A 23557-nucleotide genomic window follows, 5' to 3' on the forward strand; every position below is an offset into this window, starting at 1 on the left:
ATCTCTGTTTTGAACGCATCCTTTTGAACATGTATTCATCTGATGAAATGTGAACGTGTCCAAGTTACTTCTTAAAGTGCACAGAGCTTATAATATACCTGCATGAATCATTACAAAGCTACTAAAAAAAAAAAATCAATGAGACTTTAACTTACATTATCAAGATCAGGGACGTTGAGGAAGAATTCTGGGTATGGGTAGGATATCCCGACATTGTTCACTGTTGACATGAAAAATAAGAGACGAGTTGTTCTTTACTACAACCTAAAGAGGGCAGCAAAGGGCTACAAAACAAGTAGTACAAGTTTGCTTGGAAAAACTTTTAATTATATGTTTTCATGTGTGCATATATTAAAAAACAGCAAAGGTGTAATTCTGAGCTCATACCTAATACTCCAATTTCCAGTCCTTCAAGTCCATCTGCAATCTTGGCGTAAATATCTGTTGCACTAAAGTCTGCTGCAATGGTTTTTGTCTTCACACCACATTTGCTTTCTGTAGGAAAAATACAAATATGAATATACAGTTGTACACGTGAACATCAGAAACACAACAGCAGGAACCCTCAGGAACTTAACTGCTCATTAAGCGAAGATATTTTATTATTTGTCCGGGAGATCACAGGTGCATTTCGAAGAATCTGAATCTTTTTGAAAGCCAATTTATTTCAGTAGTTCCATGCAAAACATGAAACATTATTTTTCTATACATATACTATACATCAGGGGCGCTCACACTTTTTCTGCAGGTGAGCTACTTTTCAATTGACCAAGTCGAGGAGATCGACCTCATTCCTATTTATAATTTATATGTATTTATTTATGAAAGAGACATTTTTGTTAACAAGTTAATGGTGTTTAATGATAATACAAGCATGTGTAACACACAAAGATTCCTTTCTTTCATGAAGACAAGAATATAAGTTGGTGTATTTGATTCTGATGACTTGCATTGATTGGAATTAGACAGTGGTGCTGATAACGTCCGCATTTTCAAATGGAGGAAAAAAAAAGTCCTCCTTTCTGTCCAATACCACATGAAAGTGGTTGGATTTGGCATCTCATTTGTCCAAGTTGCATACTCGTTTTTAAACACTTTGTTATGAGAGTAGCATATGTGTGTGGCCCTTTAATGTCTGGCAGCAGGTGAGTGACGTCAGTGAGTGTGCGGGTGGGCAAGCAAGTGAGAAAGCGGTCGCTGAGGGCGGGGGAGAAATACATTGGCATCAAACTCCGGAGCTTGCTAGCTTGTGCACGCTAGCTTTCTGAGACTCTTATTTTGTTAGCACAGGCAGGATGAAACAGGTCTTTTATGGTGAAGACAGGAACTGTGCAGTCGGTCTTTAAAGTTTTGACAGTAGGTACTGAGTCTCTAGAAATAAAATGTGTTTCTCTGCGTCCGCCCTGTTAGTGATTTTTTTCTTAAATATGAGCTCTCAGCAGCCAGCGTCATCTCACAAGATCCTCGGGTGCCGAGAATGTCAAACAACTGACGAAAGTAAAGTCTTGGTATGATTGATGATTGCTCATTTTTATGTCTATTTTTTAATGACTGGCTTGAGATCGACTGACACACCCTCCGAGATCGACCAGTCGATCGCCATCGACGTAATGGGCACCCCTGCTATACATAGTACACAGACAGGGATACATATAAGAATGTATTTCATAATTTCTCAATATTTTAATTAGGGACCATCCTATCCCGATCTGATTTCGAGTCCTGATCCTTTGACAATGGATTTTAGAACTGAACATGTCTTACAGCAAGTAACTAACTTTTCTATAAATCTTATTACATTTAGAATTTGCTACTATTGATGTAAATCAAAAACTACTGTAGACTCCTATTTAAATCATCTGGGTTTTGCCCTCAACACCTTCCTGTATAAAAAGACTTACACCCTGAGGTTGTAATAAATAACCAAAACCACCAAAACAATGATTTTGTAATAATAAGAACAGGAAAAAGAAATATAGATTAATCACTTCAGTATTTTTTTAAATTCCAATACTACAGTAGTTAACGATAGTATTGGCATCTCATCAATTAAATATTAATTAAATAATTAAAGCTTTAGCGGTTAGCTTCTTGTGTCATCCTGCTCGGTGTGTACTGTATGTGTGTAGCATGCTTAGCCATTCATTTTCCTCTATTCCTATAGTGATAGTGGTACTGGGGAGAAAATTATTTCTTTTCCCACCACGGTGGTGAGGATTAGTATCTTAGGAGCGGCTTTGCACTGCGGATAGACAACGTTTTAGTTGCAGCTTGCTCTCAAAACCGGTGTTCTGGCAAGACATGCACCGTCCTGGAATTCCTGCAACTCCTTTTGTGTAACAAAGAATATAGAAATTGTGTTTCCCCGAGCGTGCATCTAGGGCTGGGTGATATGGCCTTTTTTTAATATCTCGATATTTTTCAGGCCATATCACCATACACGATATATATCTTGATATTTTGCCTTAGACTTGAATGAACACTTGATGCATATAAACACAGCAGTATGATGATTCTGTGTCTACATTAAACATTCTTGTTCATACTGCATTTATATATGCTCATTTTAAAATTTCATGCAGAGAAGGAAATCACAACTAAGTCAATTGACCAAAAGTGTTTTTACTTAACAGTTATTAAGCAATGGCACGAACGTTCATGTCATTTCCAAAACAGAGAGTGCAAGATACATTTTTAGTGTCAAATAAAAATGAGCTGCATAGTAGGAAATAAAATAGTGTTCGTCCTTCGCTATGTGGTAGGTTACTACGGACGTAATAAGATTCTGTTGTTGACTATTTTTTTCATACGGTGTTGATCTGGAAATGTTTGCCTCTGCATTTTGATGGTGTAGGCGTGTGGCACCGAACGGAGATGTTGACCTGCGGAGTAAGCACTCTTCATTCTCTAGCAGGTGACTTTTCAAATGATGCTACATATTAGCAGTAATGTTACTTTTGGTAGTAACGCTTTTGGCCTACACTTTACAAATTACGATTGTCTGTTCGACATATTCCCACCTGAAGCCAAACCACCGCCAGACGATGGACCCCCTGCTGTTTTTCATGGGAATAATTATTCCTTCATTCGCACCTTCTTTCTCTCGTATTACCGCTCGCACGGCTCTGTTAGCATCACAGCTAACGTTAGCCATGCCGCTACCTTTCTGTTCCACAAGGGCGTATATGTATGTGACGTGTGTAAGAAGGTGCGCTTGTCTGTGAGAAGGAGAGACAGGAAAGAGTGAGAAGAGCCTGTAATGTAATGCCTGCAGCTAAAAGCAACTGCGTGAGAACGTATACTCGAATGTCACGATATAGTCATGTTCTATATCGCACAGAGACAAACCAGCGATATATCGTGCAAATCGATATATCGCCCAGCCCTACGTGCATACCTTTTGAAGAAACATTTAATGCGAGTACAATATTTAGCAATGTAACCACTGGGACACAGCTGTGGTACAGATCATCTGAGCTCAGCATCTCAGCAGCCAATTAGATAAAAAAGGCAAATATCGGCCTCAGGTCTGAGTCCATGATTGGGTTATGTCTAACTTTTATGATTATATTCTACTGTAAAATATATTTTACATTTTTTTTTAATCTATTAAAAAAATCCAACTGCAAAAACATCCTGAACCTTTGAATGGTCTCTTGGTTTGAATTGAGCTCAGGAAATCAAAAACAAATAGCAACATATTCTAAAATTATTGATATACATTCAACCAAAAAGCACAAATGTTTTTCTGCATTATATTCCCTTCTATAAATAGTCCGTACTGTAATAAATACGTAACCTATGCAATTCATCATTGGCCTTAATTGGAGTGTAGCACCAAGGCTACATTTAAGACTCGGGATAAATTAGTTGCAGTTGTTCTACTTCTGAAGTTAACACTTACTGACCACTTGATGAGGCAGACTTTATTACTTTTGAAACGTTGGGCAGGTGTACTTACCAATCGCTTTAGATACTTCATCCAGCTTCTCTTGAGAGCGACTAATGAGCACGATGGCGAAGCCCCTGCGTGCCAGCTATAAAAAAGGTACGATAGCAGAATAATTAGTTCAAGTCACAGTTTGGAAATAAAAACACTGCAAGTTGCCCTTGTACCTCTTCAGCATAAGCCTTGCCGATTCCATCCGTCGCTCCTGTCACAACTAAAAGACAAAATAAAAGAACTCTGGTGAATAAATTGACACCGTTTATGCACATTTACTGTCAGATACCTGTTAAGCTTGACGATATGGCCTTTTTTTAATATCTCAGTATTTTTAGGCCAACACAGATAGACCTAAAAATATTGCAATGAGGTGGCGACTTGTCCAGGGTGTACACCGCCTTCCGCCCGAATGCAGCTGAGATAGGCTCCAACGACCCCTCGCGACCCCGAATGGGACAAGCAGTAGAAAAAGGAATATTTTTAGGCCATATCACGATACACGATATATATTTCCATATTTTGCCTTAGCCTTGAATGAACACTTGATACATATAATCACAGCAGTATGATGATTCTATGTGTCTACATTAAAACATTCTTGTTCATACTGCATTAATATATGCTCATTTTAAACTTTCATGCAGAGGAAGAAATCACAACTAAGTCAATTGACCAAAACTATATTTATTAAACAGTTTTTAAGCAGTGGCACAAACATTCATGTCATTTCCAAAACAGAACGTGCAAGATTGACATTTTAAAACAAGCTATTAGTGCACTTTTGTGCATGATGTCACTAAGATGACATATCAAAACAACATTAATTAAAGTGCACTTTTTGTACAGAACACCACTACAAGTTTAAAACCAAATAAGTGCACTTTTGTGCATGATGTCACAAGATATTTCAATAACTGTCAAATAAAAATGAGCTGCATAATAGGAAATCAAATAGTGTTGGTCCTTTGCTATGTGGTAGGTTATTGCAAACATTAGGTCCTTTTGTTGTTGACTATTTTTTTCATACGGTGTTGATCTGGAAATGTTTGCTTTGGCATTTTGATGGTGTGGGCGTGTGGCACCTAATGGCGATGTTGACATGCGGAGTAAGTACTCTTCATTCTTAGCAGGCGACTTTTCAAATGATGCTACAGATTAACAGTAATGCTACCTTGTGTAGCAACACTTTTGCCCCACACTTGACAAATTACGGTTGTCTGTTCGACATATCTCCACTTGAAGCCAAACCACCGCCAGATGATGGACCGTCTGCTGTTTTTCTTGGGAATTAATTCTTCCTTCATTTGTTACCAGATTCGAGGGCGTTTACGTATGTAAGAAGGTGCAATGACCAAGAAGAACGCGGAGTTGGAATATAATTACAACAATTTATATAATATTTACATATTTATGTAATATGTAACTACAAGCTCCATTCACAGACAGAGTCCCATTGCTTTTATGAGCGGTCGAGCGAGTCAAAAGCCGGAAAAAAAATATATATATAGTTTTTATTTTATTTATTTATTTTTTGTGGCGGCCGTAATTATTTCGTGGCGGGCCGGAACAAATAAATGTATGTGTGGGAAACCCTGAGATATTTATGCACAAATTAGTCATATTTGATGTTAGTATGCACATGCCTAAATCTATCTCAAGCTGAATTTAAAAATTATGGCTAAATTAGAGCAACTGAATATGAGTACGCTTTATAATCCGACATGTCGACTAATCGTTAAGACAGTAAATGAATGCATGGGAAATACTGGACTGTCTTTTTAATGGGCCCCTTAGGTCCTAATTTTTCAATTTAAAAAAGTCAGACAAAATTGAATTGTTCGAGCTGTCTGCGTGCCATTTCACGTTCATATTTATAATGTAAACACATACTATAATTAATGGTACAAAAAGATGAAAGACAAAATGAAAATGACGGCATTTACAGACAGGCAGTATTCATAAAGGAAAAAAGACGGACAGAAAAAACTACATGCCAGGGAAAGGAGTAGACTAAACGAGTAGACTATGATTAGGAGAGCGCAGAGCTAAAATTAGCGATTGAACAAGAGGAAAATGCTTAAGAGTCTTTGGACTCCGTGACCCTGCTCATTAAAAACATTTTAATAATGAACAATGGTTATATTTTTTTGCCTGTGTCGTTATGAAAAACAATTCTACCTGCAAAAATTCCAACAATAAGTGAGCTCGGACACAAATAGCAAAGCGACCTCTCGGGGGCGCTAGTGAGCTATTCAGCACACAAAGCACTGACGTGAGGCCACGATATTTCAGACAATAGAATAGTTTCTTTTTTATTTAAAGACCACAATTTGCATTATGGATTGGCAATTTAGATTGTGACATGTAAAGAAACCCTTACACCTAGCGTGAATATTTTTATTCACACTCCAAAGCCGTGTCAGATATTTCAAGTCTCGATGTTGCTGCAGACAAAACACGGCATTGTGTTATTCATGCAGCATCGCCTTTTAATCGTCACGTAGCCACGGCTCTACCCAATCTCCCGCCTGTGTGGTCTTTGAGAGTACAGATGGTGCTGAGGTGCCAAGCATCCTCCTGGGCTGCAGCACGACCGAACATAAGCGAGCGAGGGTGGGGAGCGTGAAAGAGAGAAAATGACAAACATCAACACGGGGGATCCTAGGGGCAGCTAAAAATAGCACGGAGGAGAGGAGTGGGAGAGAGTCTGCAGGCACAAAGAGGAGGGAAACATCAGATGGGTTATTTTAAGGTGTTCTGAGAATGAACTGTTCTGTGCAGCGATAAGAAGGTGGGGGGGGACATTTTCCAGCTGAATGCATGTTCCCTTTCCACTCAAATAAAACATGTCTTTTTTGGAAGGGACATCTTGCCCAAATCAACTATAGGTTATGCTGGCAAATATTTCAGATTACTAACAAAAGAAAGGTGGGAATAACATTTTCTTTTAGAAACAATAAAAAGGATATTGTGGATTTTACATCACCAAACATGCTGTCGACGCAAACCTCACCACAAAGTATTGCAAAATAAATCATTTTTCTTAGCTGCAAAGGGAACTGATCCGCACTGAGAATGTGCCGATCAGTATTGACCAAGAAAATGTATTTGGTCGCCATTGCCGTTTAACGCCGATCACAAACACCGACACCCTCTGGCTCACACTATTTTAAGTCCCCCGGCTGACAAGCGGCAAGCAGCTAACTATCTGCCCCCTGAGCTAATACTATTTACCTCCATTACTAGAAAAAAAATGTTTTTCTCGGTGTCTTAAGTACCATTATCACTGCAGGATGAGGCTAAACATGTTATACAGCAAACAAGCATGCTAATAGCTAGGGGTGTAACGGTAGGTGTATTTGTATTGAACCGTTTCGGTAAGGGGGTTTCGGTTCGGTTCGGAGGTGAACCGAACGACACGGACATTAAGTGGCGCACCGCACGTTGTGTAAACAATGCACACCGAGGCACCATGAATTGATTTACGTAGACCCCGACTTAAACAAGTTGAAAAACTTATTTGGGTGTTACCATTTAGTGGTCAATTGTACGGAATATGTACTGTACTGCAATCTACTAATACAAGTTTCAATCAATCAAAAAACAACAACGACTGGGCTATGATAGACTGACCACACCTCCTCTTTTCACGGGTTATGTCCTCTTTGCGGAGCTGTCCAGGTGAAGTTTTTTAAATGCTTCAAATGTCCGGCATTTTAAGTTATGGTTGCATGTTTTTTCAATGTACGTTCAGTGTTAAAGCGGTTAAAAAAAAAAAAAGAGTGGTGCACGTAGCGTTAACATTCGTGAGGGCGGGGCAGATAGAGAGCAAACGCGCATGCGTCGCCAGGCTCTGCTGTTTATCCTTTGATTACCGGTAATCAGATTTAATTTTTTATTATCCATAGCAGGGGTGTCAAAAGTGTGCCCCGGAGGCCATTTGCGGCCCACAGCTAATGTTTTAAAGGCCCACGGCACATTCTAAAAATACTATTAAAATAAACAAAAACATAAACAAAAGTTAAATAAAAAAGCTTAAAGGCTAAATGTAATTTAGAAAAAGTTGCAACGTTGACTAATTTACCAAAGCTGTTTTTTTTCTTCTTTCAAACGGTCATTTCTCAAAACATAATATTGAATCAAAATCAATGTTATTATGAATTATTGACCTATCCAAGTTTCCGATTACTTCACATCAAATATTCCACTAAGAAAAATATTTTTGATGGAAGATTTAGCAAATTTGTTAAATAAATAATCAAAAAATGTATATTTTGTTTTTTTCTTACTGTACCGAAAATGAACCGAGGTACGTATCGAACCGAAATTTTTGTGTACCGTTACACCCCTACTAATAGCTAATCTGACCACTAAAATTGTTTTCAACAACAAGAATTAAGTGCTTAATAAACTTTAAGACGTCTTGATGGAACAGGAAATCAACGAATAGATTGATGGGAGTCTAAAGCAGGGCTATTTAACTAGATAACGAAAAGGCCCGCAGTTTCATGCGCCCAAGAGCTCAGGGGCCGGACATCGAAAAGTGGATGTTTCGTCAGAAAATGCCTCCGCAGGTTATACTCCTTTGAAACTGCCTTTACTTAATTACAAAGTAAACACATCGGCTTTCACACTGCACTGTCAATAAATTCATTATTCTGCCCTTGCTACTCCTTTCCAGCGTGTGCAGATAGTTAACAGTAGGAGTTGGAGCCTATCTCAGCTGCATTCAGCCAGAAGGCGGTGTACACCCTGGACAAGTCGCCACCTCATCACAGGGCCAACACAGATAGACAACATTCACACTCACATTCCCACACTAGGGACCATTTAGTGTTGCCAATCAACCTATCCCTAGGTGCATGTCTTTGGAGGTGGGAGGAAGCCGGAGTACCGGAAGGAACCCACGCAGTCACAAGGAGAACATGCAAACTCCACAGAGAAAGATCCCGAGCACGGGATTGAACTCGGGAACTTCATATTGTGAGGTACATGCACCGTGCTGCCTACCTAGTGCACATATTTTCTTGATAGTGTTTAACTATCAACAGCACTCTGTAGAGTTAAATTGAAAAAAGTTAATCCATGTAACCGGTATCGGTCAGTATTGGCATCGGGTGATCTCACTCATTGATGATCAGTATCAGCATACAATCCTGATAGGAACATCCCTACCCAATAATACTCTAGTACATTCTTTAAAACCTGCAGCAAAACGAACAATTCAGGACAAACCATGTAGTTAATATCTTAAAACAATCAATGTGACAAAGATTTAGTAGAAAAAACAAGCCTTGTATTGTACTGCTCTTTTCCAAAGACAAACGCAGCACTGTGACTACACAAGCTCTGCGCCCATGCACAAATGACACCATCCAAACAATGGCCAGTCCTGTTGCACCAGATTCCACAACTACAGCAGATATGCTGAGCTGGCAAAAACAAATTGAAGCAACAAAAGTTTGACCAGCTAAAATGTTACTGTGTCAAAATAGTTAAATGTTTACTTGTGTTGAGCAGCAGCGCTATTTCAAATGGTCTTTTAAAGAAATGGGAGGTGCGTATGTCCTGGTCCACAGGTGAAAGCACATTGTGGACTCTTGTTATTGGGTGTGTCAGTGTGGCAAAGGTAACTCACACTCCAGTGATAAAGGATGACGGAAAATATGCATGTTTTAGTACAAGTCATGATGTAGAAGCCCGAAATTACCCTATTTTTCGGACCATAGGGCGCACCGGATTATAAGGTGCACTGCAGATGAGCGGGTCTACTCAAGGCTTTTCTCATACAAAAGGCGCACCAGATTATGAGGCGCATTAAAGGGGTCATATTATGATTTTTTTTCTAAATTTAAAACACTATCTTGTGGTCCATTTAAAATGTAACGGTGGTTCTTTGGTGAAAGTGTTCCATAGATTATGTTTTAGAGACCATTTTCAAGTAACTTTCCAAGTGTCTCATCAGGATGCACCGTTTTGTGAGCAGTCTTATTTACGTGGCTCACCTTCAAAAGCGTCTTCTACCCGTCGTCTTTGTTGTAGCGGTGTAGCGTGCAAGGACGGGAGTGGAAGAAGTGTCAAAAGATGGCGCTAACAGTTTTAGGTACATTCAGACTTTACCTAAATCAGTAACAGAGCAGCATCTCCTCATCCGTGGCTCAATAAAGCAACATCAACGCTGGAAATGTGTCCCATGAAAAACCGTCCAACTGGAAACCTCTAATAACTTAAGTTCCATGTGTGAATTATGTAAACCCACTACAGTTTTTAGCCATTTGATAGCTAGTCTACTGAAAGATATAAGTAAGAAGTGTACGCTACTTTATTTTAGAATTGGCAACAGCGGGAGATGAATGCCACATAAGAAGGCAGAGAAAATGAAGCTTATTATTATGGTGTCGGCACGAACTACAATTGCGGACGCGTGGACATTTTCAGGACTTGTGCAAATCCCTAATACACATCAACTTTTCTTACCAGAAGGTAAGAAAAGTTGGTTTGGAATAATATTGCAAAACAAAACAGCAGGTAATATGCCTGCCAATAGGTGCCATTGTCTGGTCTTTATACACACACCATAATAATACTCGTATGTTTAATGATAACAAACCAACAAGCGGTGCGTCTTCATAGCATACCGAAGTCATACTAAAACCATTTTGACAGATTTTTGATGTAATGTTTTATATTCTCAATGGAACATTTAAAGTGTTGGTGTTGTTTACTGCCATCCTGTTGCAGTCCACACATATCTCGTATGTATGACTGCCATCTCCTGGTCACACTTATCACACCATGTACGAAATAAAATTGCTTCGAGGTCAGTAAGCACAACCAGTATGATGCCGTACATTAGGTGCACCGGGTTATAAGGCGAACTGTCAATTTTTGAGAAAATTAAAAGGATTTTAAGTGCGTCTCATAGTTCGAAAAATAGGTAGTTTTTAATAGACCCACAGCACATTTTAAGAATACAATTAAACAAAAAAAAAAAACGCAAAATAAGTCACAACTTCAGAATATGGTCATTATAATATAAAAAAATGAATAAATAAATAGTGATAATACTACAAGAAAACGTCTTTTACAAGAATAAAGGAGTATGAGGACAAAATATTTAGATTGATATAATTTACCAAGTAAATCTACTTTTAAGGTGTCGTATGATGAGAAACAAAACTAAGAATAAAGTTAAAACTTTAAGGAAATGTTCATACCACAGCTATTGTGACCAAATTTATTACGTTACTATCATCACGGTATTGTTGAATCTGCCTGTAACGTATTTATACACACTGAAATCTTTTGACCAAGTTGTACTAAAAAAATTAACAAAAAAATATTATAAATTGAAACATACAGGGAACATCAAATATTGTTCACGAGTCTTAAGGGCCGTATTTTTATTTGAGTGTTTAAATGTTATTTTTTTTCCATTTAAAAAAATTGTACAAGTTTTAGAATGCTTTTTTTTTTTGATAAAGGCAAATTGAGTCTTTCCTTTGCTTTACGTCTGGTTTATGTGACACCACTTGAGTTCTCATTTTGTTGTCGAAAGCTTCATGTTTTTTTAATAAAGTTAACTACATAAGTTTAACTTGTGGTATGTTGTTTCTTAATGTGGATAGACGTTAATGTGTTTTGTATTCTTGTTAGCATTTAACCTCAAAAGGCTTACTGACCACATGCGTGGACAGCACCTTTTAGCTCTAATTTCCAAAATTGTGTACACTACTGAATTGGGGTCTTATGGCCGCTTATGTGGACACTTATACTGCCATCTAGTGGTGTCAGAAGAGTATAACATACAAAGGAATTTGGGGGAAAAAAGTGTGAAAATAAGAATTAGCATGTAACTAAACATGAAGTACACGTTTGTGTACTTATGGACTAAGTACATCATATCAAAAGATGATTCTTAGTTTTTATTCTAATTATGGTCCAATAAGCCCAAATAGCAAAGAGAAATAAAAAAATCATGTAAAAAAACAGCTTGGGCCTTAAGAGGCTTTAAGCAAGCTAGCGAGCTAGTCCTAGTTGGTCCGAGGGTTTATCAAAGTGCCGTTTTTCCAATAGTTTTAATTTAAAATAGTAATACGAACCTTCAGAGGGTTTACCGCGGTTATCCATAATACTGTTTATCATTACATCCATATTTTATGATTACAAAAATTTTGTTAAGATATTTTGGGAATAAAGTCAGAATATCATGATATAAAAAAGACTCACGGTTATGAAGTTGAGATGATTTTACATTTAAAATCTAACAATTAAAATACCTCAAAATGTTTTAAATGTTTGCTGTTAAAAACAAAAGGAAAATACCCTTTTATAACATCACAGAACGTTTTAATCATTAATAAATCTTGGCCTTGATAAGTCGACGTCACGTTAGCATGATTCAATATAACACAACGTCCATGGTGTTATACTGTCACAACCACTCTTATACGCACAGAAAATAGTTAAAGCGGTGAACCAGAATCCCAAGGATCCGGTGCCTCGTTTATGAATGGCTCAAGTCCTGTTACATAATGAGGCTGTCCGCTCAATCACATCCACTTGAATCAGGCAAAGTTTGTGAATGAGTGTAGCGAACGAGGCTAACGGGCTCCTTTGCTTCACTGCGTATCCTGAATTGCCCCGCATGCGTAATCAGAAATGTTCAAAAAAAGATCTGATGCGTTTCTATTTTTAGCCGCGCACAAAAAAAGATGAAAGGAGACTTCAGCTCACACTCTCAAACGCGTCGGCTTCTCCGGCAGACTAATGTGACTGCTCCAAATAGATGAGTGATTACATTAAACGCACTCTTATTGCTTCGCCAAGAGGTGGTGTTTTGATCACAGTTTGGCGGTTCGTTAGCATGTTTGCGGTAGTACACAAAAGCACAGTGAGAAGTGTCGACACCACTGTAGATGGGTGCCACATGGCCCTGTGCATTTCGGTCTGATTCATGTTGTTACAGTCAGCTTGCATTGGGTCCAAGTGGGGCAATGGCCCACCCAATGGGAGTACCGTATTTTCTGGACCAAAGGGCGCACTGCCGATGAGCGGGTCTATTTTAAATGTCAGCATGAGCGGGTCTTTACTTAAATCAACAAGGCCGGAAATGTGTCCAGTGAAAAAACGTCCGAGCGGAATGCTCTAATAATTAAAGTTCCGTGGGTGAAAAATGTAAACCCACTACACTAGTAGTTTTCAGCGCTTCAATAACAAGATACAAGTTAGAACTTTATGATACTTTATACTAAAAATGGCAACAGCGGAGAATGTCCCATAACAAGAGAGAGAAAAAGAAGCTTATCGACTATGGCATTGCCAAGGACTACAGTGGCGGACTTGCGCAAATTTTTTGGACTTACGTAGATCCCAAATACACATCAGCAGGTACCAGAAGGTAAGAAAAGTTGGTTTTGCGGAAAATTGCGAAAAAAAATGCCAGATAATATGTCTGCTAATGGGTGCCATTTTTCGGTCCTTATCCGCACGCCGTAGTAATACTTGTATTTCTGACTACGGTAGCCGTAATGGGCGGACAATCCATCAAGCGGTGCAGCTTCAAAGTCATACTAAAACATTTTAACAGATTTTTTTAGTTCTGTGTGTAATGTTCTTTATTTTCAATAGAACATTTAAGGCTACGATGAGGTGGCGACTTGTCCAGTGTGTACACCGCCTTCTGTCCGATTGTAGCTGAGATAGGCACCAGCGCCCCCCGCGACCCCAAAGGGAATAAGCGGTAGAAAATGGATGGATGGAACATTTAAGGTTTTAATGTGGTTTACTGGTGTCAAGTTGCAATCGACACATATCTCTTATGTGTGACTACTGATCACACTTATTACACCATGTACCAAATAAAATCGCTTTGAGGTCGGTAAGCACAACCAGAATTATTCCGTACATTAGGCGTACCGAGTTATGAGGCGTACTGTCAATTTTTGAGAAAATGAAAAGATTTTAAGTGCACCTTATAGTCCGAAAAATACAGTACATTGAACTACAGTGTGCGGGTGTTGAAAGTGTTTTTTTGTTGTTTTTCTACACATGGCGCAATTGTATGTGTATGTTTTATGTATTGCTCATACACTTAGTGTGTTTTATGAAAGTTAATGTGTGTCTTTATTACAAAATGTTTTGTTTGACACTGAATTTATGTAACTGTATTTTTGGTTTTGAATTTTGTGACCTGATTTTTATTTTTTTTTTACAGAAAATGATGCTACAATTATTTGAAAAAAATGTGTTGGCAAAATGCGTGTGTTGAAAAATTCAGTGTAAAAATTCAATCCTGAAAATTTTAGTGTAAAAGAATTCAGTGTTGAAAAATTCAGTTTCGAAAAATCTAGGGTATAAATATTCAGTGGATAAAAATTCAGTGTTTAAAAAAGTGTTTAAAATTTGTCACGGTATGACAGTTTCTGTTTCGGTTATGATTATTATCGCTGTATTTTTAAATGCGCTCAAAATTTTAAAAAAGTACTTAAACTGAAATCTTTTAACCAAGTTGGATTAGAAAAAAAAACATTTAAAATGATTTTATTTTTAGGGCTTCACGGTGGCAGAGGGGTTAGTGCGTCTGCCTCACAATACGAAGTTCCTGCAGTCCTGGGTTCAAATCCAGGCTTGGGATCTTTCTGTGTGGAGTTTGCATGTTCTCCCCGTGAATGCGTGGGTTCCCTCCGGGTACTCCGGCTTCCTCCCACTTCCAAAGACATGCACCTGGGGATAGGTTGATTGGCAACACTAAATTGGCCCTAGTGTGTGAATGTGAGTGTGAATGTTGTCTGTCTATCTGTCTTGGCCCTGCGATGAGGTGGCGACTTGTCCAGGGTGTACCCTGCCTTCCGCCCGATTGTAGCTGAGATAGGCGCCAGCGCCCCCCGTGACCCCGAAAGGGAATAAGCGGTAGAAAATGGATGGATGGAATGGATGGATGATTTTATTTGTAGAAAAAACATTGTAAAAAAAAACACTGTTTCATAGACCTCAAGTAGAAATTGAATGTGCACATGAAAGCAACACAAGCATTATAAACAAAGTAATATGGCAGAAAAAAAATAACATGAATAAATTAAATAAATGCTAAAATTGTGCAAGATAGCACTTTATGGACGCTAGTGTGCTTGCGCCAGCGCTGCTGTGACTCCGTTTCCAGAAAGTGAGCGTTGTTGCCTCAAACATTATTAAATGATAGTTTAAATGACGGTATTACTAACAGTCGAGAATTTTACCGCGGTTTTTAACGTTATACCGTTTACCATTACATCCAGAGTTTGAAAATTCGGTGTTTAAAAATTCAGTGCTGAAAAACTTTACTTCGTAGTTGACAGCTCATTAGCTGGTTCTGAGACAGAATCGATTGCTTTAGTCTTAATTGACTGGAGCACCCAACTTTTCTACAATACATTTTTCATCACTGTATTTTTTACACTGAATTTTTTTTACATTTAATTTTTAAACAATACATTTTTTAACACATTTTGCTAAGACTTTTTTTTATGAAAATGTCAGCATTAATTGACGTAAAAAAAAAAGTTTTTAAAATTCAAATGCAAACATTTAGTTACATAAATTTGGTGTCAAAAAAAGCTTTCATAATGAAGACAAATTAACCTCTGTAGTCTTACATGTCCTTTGTGTTTTTTGAGGCTTCCCTCTTGCTTTCATGTGTTTACCTTATTTTGTGTGGACTTTTTGTATCTGCAATGCAACCACATAATTTCCCCCATTGTGGGATGAATAAATTATATCCTATCCTCATTACCTTTCCATATGTGGATCATATTTTTTTCTACTCATGTAAATTAGAAGGAGATTCTGGATTTTTCTGTTTATTGGTGGAACTTTGGACTCTTGTTGCGTGTGCTTCAACATCCAATTTCCACTTGACAGATGGGTAGCATTCAATCTGAGATTATAATCTCCTCCACCCCCCACTCCCCGCCCCAGAGTCCATAATCCAATCACAAGGTTTACTACAGTTTACACTCAAAAGAAAAAAGGCTGGCAATACTCAGCCATTTTTTGTCTGTGTTTACTGTTGAAAAAAATGTAGCAGACACATTGTGCTTTAGTAACCCTAACTAGGACAAGGGTGCATTATGTAAGAGGGACATTGCAAGCTCTTAATCTTTCAACTAAATGTTATTTGATGATAATACACAATGTCACATAACTCGCATCAAAATGCACAAAGGGCCTGATCTACTAAGATCCATATAACATGCGTGCAAACTTTAAAAGTGTGTGATCTTCTAAGTCTACGTGTAAATGGTCTGAATTGACAAAGTACTTTACTATACAGAGAAAAGTGGTGTAGACAGCCTTATTTCAATTAGGTTTTTGCGTGTACTAATATTGAATTAGATTTATATAGCGCTTTTCTATCAAGTAGATCAGACCTGGAAAAATAAAATCCCGGTGGCCGCATGCGGCCCGTTAAACTTTTCAATCTGGCCCGCCAGACATTCCTAAATAATTTTTTATAGATTTTTAAAATGAAAAGTGTAGCTGCCAATATGATGTGCCGTGATGTTTTGAAACGACCGTAAATCTGGAACTACCGTAAGTATTTCAATGGTTGTAATCTGCGCTTTTGCATGATTTCAATGGTTGTAATCTGCGCTTTTGCATGATATACTAGTTACTGGGCTTCACGGTGGCAGAGGGGTTAGTGCGTCTGCCTCACAATACGAAGGTCCTGCAGTCCTGGGTTCAAATCCGGGCTCGGGATCTTTCTGTGTGGAGTTTGCATGTTCTCCCCGTGAATGCGTGGGTTCCCTCCGGGTACTCCGGCTTCCTCCCACTTCCAAAGACATGCACCTGGGGATAGGTTGATTGGCAACACTAAATTGGCCCTAGTGTGTGAATGTGAGTTCGAATGTTGTCTGTCTATCTGTGTTGGCCCTGCGATGAGGTGGCGACTTGTTCAGGGTGTACCCCGCCTTCCGCCCGATTGTAGCTGAGATAGGTGCCAGCGCCCCCCGCGACCACGAAAGGGAATAAGCGGTAGAAAATGGATGGATGGATACTAGTTACTAAGGTAATCTAAATAACAGCAGCTCAGACGAGGCACCAAGCAGTGTGGGTGGGGAGCGTTTCCACAGAATGTTTCCAGAGAGGCCAATCCTAAAATGCGAGTGTCAGGGACAGACGCGGAAGGAGATTTTTACAACAAAGTTCTAAAGTTTAGTGATATATATCGGCTAGTACAGTGTTTTTCAACCACTGTGCCGCAGCACACTAGTGTGACGTGAGATACAGTCTGGTGTGCCGTTGGAGATTGTCTAATTTCACCTATTTGGGTTAAAAATGTTTTTTTCATACCAGTAATTATAGTCTGCAAATGATGTGTTGTTGTTGAGTGTCGATGCTGCCTAGAGCGCTTACGTATCAGTAGGTGGCAGCCGGTAGCTAATTGCTTTGTAGATGTCGGAAACAGCGGGAGGCAGCATGCAGGTAAAAAGGTTTCTAATGCTTAAACCAAAAATATACAAACGGTGGGTGCCCCTAAGAAAAGGCATTGAAGCTTAGGGAAGACTATGCAGAACCAAACTAAAATTGAACATGCAACAAAAGTAAACAAAATCAGAATGCTGGACGACAGCAAAGACTTACTGTGGAGCAAATACAGCATCCACAAAGTACATCCAAACATGATGACAATCAACAATGTCCCCACGAAGAAAGATTAATACAACTGAAATATTCTTGATTGCTGAATAACAGAGTAGATGCGGGAAATATCGCTCAAAGGAAGACATGAAACTGCTACAGGAAAATACCAACAAAAGTTTATACCAAAATGTTTGGTATAAACTCAACTCGTCGTGTTTGGAGGAAGAAGAATACTGAGTTGCATCCCAAGAACACCACACCTACTGTGAAGCATGGGGGTGGAAACATCATGTTTTGGGGCTGTTTTTCTGCTAAGGGGACAGGACCATTGATCCGTGTTAAGGAAAGAATGAATGGGGCCATGTATCGTGAGATTTTGAGCCAAAACCTCCTTCTATCAGTGAGAGCTTTGAATGGTTGACCAAATACTTATTTTCCACCATAATTTACAAATAAATAATTTAAAATTCCTACAATGTGAATTCCTGGATTTTTTTTCACATTCTGTCTCTCACAGTTGAAGTGTACCTATGATGAAAATTACAGACCTCTGTCATCATTTTAAGTAGGAGAACTTGCACAATCGGTGGCTGACTAAATACGTTTTTGTCCCACTATATAGTAACATTAGGTGTGTGAATCTTTGGGAACCTCATGATTTGATCCGATTCCGATTACTGGAGTGATGTTTCGTTCCACACGATTCTCAATTCAAACCGATTATCACAATGTGTTATTTGCTATAATAATTACAATGAACGGGGCAGCACAATGGAAGAGGGGTTAGTGCATCTGCCTCACAATTTGAAAGTCCTGGGTTCGATCCTGCACTCGGGATGTTTTTGTGCATGTTTCTTTGCATGTTCTCCCCGTGACTGCGTGGGTTCCCTCCAGGTTCTCCCACCTCCAAAGACATCCACCTGGGGATAGGTTGATTGGCAACACTAAATTGGCCCTAGTGTGTGAATGTGAGTGTGAATGTTGTCTGTCTATCTGTGTTGGCCCAGTGATGAAGTGGTGACTTGTCCAGGGTGTACCTCGCCTGCCGCCCGAATGCAGCTGAGATAGGCTCCAGCACCCCTGCGACCCTGAACAGGATAAGCGGTAGGAATGGATGGGTGAAATTACAGCAGACCTTTTTCAAAAAAGGTAACCGGTTCGAAAAGCTTCTACTGGTCGCATTGTGATGGACCTAAAAACGTATTTTTTTAAATAGATGGATAAAAAATACAAATAAAATAAATACATTCAAAAACTTTTTTATCATTACACAAATATGTTCTTGAAAATAATTAATCTATTTAGAATCAGGATGAAAAAGAATTGCGATTCGGATGTCTTTTGATTTTTTTCGTGCAACCCAAAGTAATATACTTCCTAAATGAAAAATTAAACCGCATTAGACAAAATGACATCAAAAGGCATCAAATTAATTAGTTTTAATCAGCCTCTTTAGTCCTCCAACAACTAAAAATTATAATAATATTGATGATTTATTTAATTAAATAAACGATAAATGGGTTGTACTTGTATAGCGCTTTTCTACCTTCAAAGTACTCAAAGCGCTTTGACACTACTTCCACATTTACCCATTCATCCATTTACACACTGATGGAGGGAGCTGCCATGCAAGGCGCCAACCAGCACCCACCAGGAGCAAGGGTGAAGTGTCTTGCTCAGGACACAACGGACGTGACGAGGTTGGTACTAGGTGGGATTTGAACCAGAGACCCTCGGGTTGCGCACGGCCACTCTCCCACTGCGTCACGTTCAAATACCTTGAATTGCCGCTGGGGTGCTAATTAATTTAAAACCTCTTCTCACTCCTGCGCTTACCGAAGGCATGCGGTAAAAGTAAGCATGCGCTAATTATTTTAAAACCTCTTCTCACTCCTGCACTTACCAAAGGAATGCAGTAAAAATTTGAGTGTGATGTAAGCTTGGACCTTAAATCCTACTGAATAGCTCTTAATCTTCTTCCCTTTATGCGATTTCAAATGACCGGTATTGAAATCAGCCTTCTCCATTTTGAAAATGATGACGGGAAGTGTCACTCATGACGTCACCAGTTTGACCAGGCGGTAATACTAAGCATGTACTAATTATTTTGCGAAGCGAGTTTGACCCGGCGGTAATTCAAGGCAGGCGCATACCATATGCCCTGCGGCAATTCAAGGAAATACAGTATATTGACACACGCGTAGGACAAAGGATTCTCTGTCCAACGTCTGTTTTCGTCTTCTTTCTCAACGCTTTCAAAACGCTTTTGGAATAAAGATACAAATTCATCTAAATTGTAGTACATGTTATAGCAGTGGTTCTCAAATGGGGGTACCCGTAACCCTGGGGGTACTTGAAGGTATGCCAAGCGGTAGGTGAGATTTTTTTTAAATATTCTAAAAATAGCAACAATTCAAAAATCCTTCATAAATATATTTATTGAATAATACTTTAACAAAATATGAATGTAAGTTCATAAACGTTAAAAAGAAATGCAACAATGCAATATTCAGTGTTGACAGCTCGATTTTTTTGTGGACATGTTCCATAAATATTGATGTTAAAGATTTCTTTTTTTGTGAAGAAATGTTTAGAATAAAGTTAATGAATCCAGATGGAGCTCTATTACGATCCCCAAAGAGGGCACTTTAAGTTGATGATTACTTCTATGTGAAGAAATCTGTATTTATAATTGAATCACTTGTTCATTTTTCAACAAGTTTTTAGTTATTCTTATATCTTTTTTTCCAAATAGTTCAAGAAAGACCACTACAAATGAGCAATATTTTGCACTGTTATACAATTTAATAAATCAGAAACTGACGACATAGTGCTGTATTTTACTCCTTTATATTTTTTGGTCAACCAAGGCTGGTTTCAATACCGGTAATTTGAAATCGCATAAAGGGAAGAAGATTAAGATCTACCAAGTAGGATTTAAGGTCCAAAGTATGCTAAAAAGAACAGTAAGCAGCTCTGTTTTATTAATATACCGTAGCTGCGTGTGTCAAATATGAGTCATTAAATGACTCCCGCCTCCTGGTGATAGAGGGCGCTAGTGATCTTTCTTGCGACTACTCGGCTGCAGAAGAAGTAACAATGAGTGACGTGATATGTGCTGGGACGGATATGACGCGGGGGGTGCACGACGGACCTTTTAGGATGTAACACTCCTATGCTGGCTATGTAAACAACCGGGCTGAAAGAAAGCATGTTCCAGTCCTAAATACCCAGTGTATTGTTTATACTGAGATAGGCACCAGCACCCCCCGCGACCCCAAAGGGGAATTAAGCGGTAGAAAATGGATGGATGACTGGACTTCATGGTGGCAGCGGTGGGATAAAGAGATCACCCACGGAGCAAAATGGCACGGGGAGTGGTCCGATGACGGCGTGGCGCAGTGGTAGAGTGGCCGTGCGCAACCCGAGGGTCCCTGGTTCAATCTCCACCTAGCACCAACCTCGTCACGTCCGTTGTGTCCTGAGCAAGACACTTCACCCTTGCTCCTGACGGGTGCTGGTTATCGCCTTGCATGACAGCTCCCTCCATCAGTGTGAATGTGTGTGTGAATGGGTAAATGCGGAAGTAGTGTCAAAGCGCTTTGAGTACCTTGAAGGTAGAAAAGCGCTATACAAGTACAACCTACTTATCATTTGTTTATTTAATTCTGTCGTCGCCCGCACTTGAGGGGCCGAGCTAACTGATAGCAGCGGTCTGATAGCAGTTTTCTAAACTGGACTTTCAATCGAAGCAGGAGGATCTCCATTGAGACGGAGAGACTTTTAAAACTGAAGAAAGATAAGGAAGACTTCCATAAACAAGTTATCGATGCTTTTGATCAGAAGGAGATGGCATGGACTTCATTTATAAGTAAGATTAGATAGATTAAATTACATACTATTTTATTTATTCAGTCAGGAAAATTTAAATTTTCAGCACAATCCCATTCAAGATCAGACAAACATTACAGGGAGACAGAACAGGATCGCTGACGGGTCTGCCGGCTTCCAGCGCTCCTTACAAAAAAGATTAGATACAGGTAAACAAAGCGTAAACAAATAAAAGATTAAAATAAAATAAAGGGGTGCAGACTGAGGCTAAGGGAAAAAAACAACTAAACATGGTTTAATGTGTGTATTGTGACTATGACACAACTTCTAGCTTTAAACACTGAACACAGTACAGACACATGCGCCGGGATTTAGGCCGTCACTTCCGCCCTGATTGTAGTCAAGTTCCACAGAGCTTGGCTGTAAAGGTAAGACCATAATAACGTTATTTCGTATTAAATGTGCTTTTCATGATGGTATCCTTACATCACACTCAATTTTTTACTGCATGCCTTTGGTAAGTGCCGGAGTGAGAAGAGGTTTTAAAATATTTAGCGCATGCTTACCTTTAACGCATGCCTTTAGTAAGCGCAGGAGTGAGAAGAGGTTTTAAATTAATTAGCGCACCGGCTGCAATTCAAGGAAATAAATAATTTCAATGGAAGACGTTTGATTTGAGATACGAGTGTTGTTGTCACGGAACCAATTAAGCTCGTAAATGGAGGTACTACTTTGTTGCGCAGTGGTATCAGGTGAAATGTCGGAGTTCTTCTCGGAGCTTGTATGTTATGCCCAAACATTTACATCATAACCAAATAATAAAACATTAAAAAAAAAACCAGCAATGGTAAATAAGGACACTCACCTGCCCACTTGCCCAGTGTGGCGGGAGATACTAGCCGCCCGTTGCCCAGCAGCCATACCTTGATCCCGGCTAGAAGTCTGTACACGGAGCACACTGACAGCCAGGCCGCGGTCAGCGCGCCCAGCCAGAAGAGAGGCGTCTCCACGGCCCGAAGCACTACTTCACCACCAGACGACATGGTGTGTATTGTGACTATGACACAACTTCTAGCTTTAAACACTGAACACAGTACAGACACATGCGCCGGGATTTAGGCCGTCACTTCCGCCCTGATTGTCGTGACGTTCCACAGAGCTTGGCTGTGATTGGCTCAATTTTCTTCTTCTGTCAATATTTTTTGAAATATTACAGTTTGGCAATCTCTAAACATGACTGCCATCCAGCGTTCATGGTGGTCACTACATCCAATCAGTGTCGTGTTGCTGATGAGAAATTGTATTTCTAATTCAATGTCTGTCTATCTGTGTTGGCCCTGCGATGAAGTGGCGACTTGTCCAGGGTGTACCCCACCTTCCACCCGATTTTAGCTGGGGATAAGTCAATCAATCAATGTTTATTTATATAGCCCCAAATCACAAATGTCTCAAAGGACTGCACAAATCATAACGACTACAACATCCTCGGAAGAACCCACAAAAGGGCAAGGAAAACTCACACCCAGTGGGCAGGGAGAATTCACATCCAGTGGGACGCCAGTGACAATGCTGACTATGAGAAACCTTGGAGAGGACCTCAGATGTGGGCAACCCCCCCCCCCCTCTAGGGGACCGAAAGCAATGGATGTCGAGCGGGTCCAACATGATACTGTGAAAGTTCAATCCATAGTGGCTCCAACACAGCCGCGAGAGTTCAGTTCAAAGCGGATCCAAGACAGCAGCGAGAGTCCCGTCCACAGGAAACCATCTCAAGCGGATCAGCAGCGTAGAGATGTTGAAAAATAAACAAGTGATTTATTATAAATAAAGATTTCTACACATAGAAGTAATCATCAACTTAAATCCTACTGAAATGAGATTTTTTGTTATTTAAACGGGGATAGCAGGTCCATTCTATGTGTCATACTTGATCATTTCACGATATTGCCATATGTTTGTTAAAAGGATTTAGTAGAGAACATCGACGATAAAGTTTGCAACTTTTGGTCGCTAATAGAAAAGCCCTGCCTTTACCGGAAGTAGCAGACGATGTGCGCGTGACGTCAGGAGTTGCGGGGCTCCATACAAATTCACATTGTTTATAATGTGAGCCAGCAAGCAGTAAGAGCAATTTGGACCGAGAAAGCGACAATTTCC

General features: G+C 39.4%; 1 protein-coding gene across 1 annotated transcript in view; it reads right to left on the reverse strand.

Annotated features, from left to right (window-relative positions):
* hsd17b12b (hydroxysteroid (17-beta) dehydrogenase 12b) overlaps nt 1–22553 on the reverse strand; it is a 43014-nt gene extending 20461 nt beyond the window's left edge. The window contains exons 1-5 of the mRNA XM_061887664.1: nt 22266–22553; nt 4117–4163; nt 3962–4037; nt 388–495; nt 156–220 (exon numbers count right to left, since the gene is read on the reverse strand). Of these exons, the coding sequence (XP_061743648.1) occupies nt 156–220; nt 388–495; nt 3962–4037; nt 4117–4163; nt 22266–22443 (474 nt within the window). The 5' untranslated portion in view covers nt 22444–22553. The remainder of the gene's footprint in view (nt 1–155; nt 221–387; nt 496–3961; nt 4038–4116; nt 4164–22265) is intronic.
* Nucleotides 22554–23557: the final 1004 nt, after the last annotated feature.

Source organism: Nerophis ophidion, linkage group LG25 (assembly GCF_033978795.1).
Source record: "Nerophis ophidion isolate RoL-2023_Sa linkage group LG25, RoL_Noph_v1.0, whole genome shotgun sequence".
In the NCBI taxonomy this organism is placed as follows: Eukaryota; Metazoa; Chordata; class Actinopteri; order Syngnathiformes; family Syngnathidae; genus Nerophis; species Nerophis ophidion.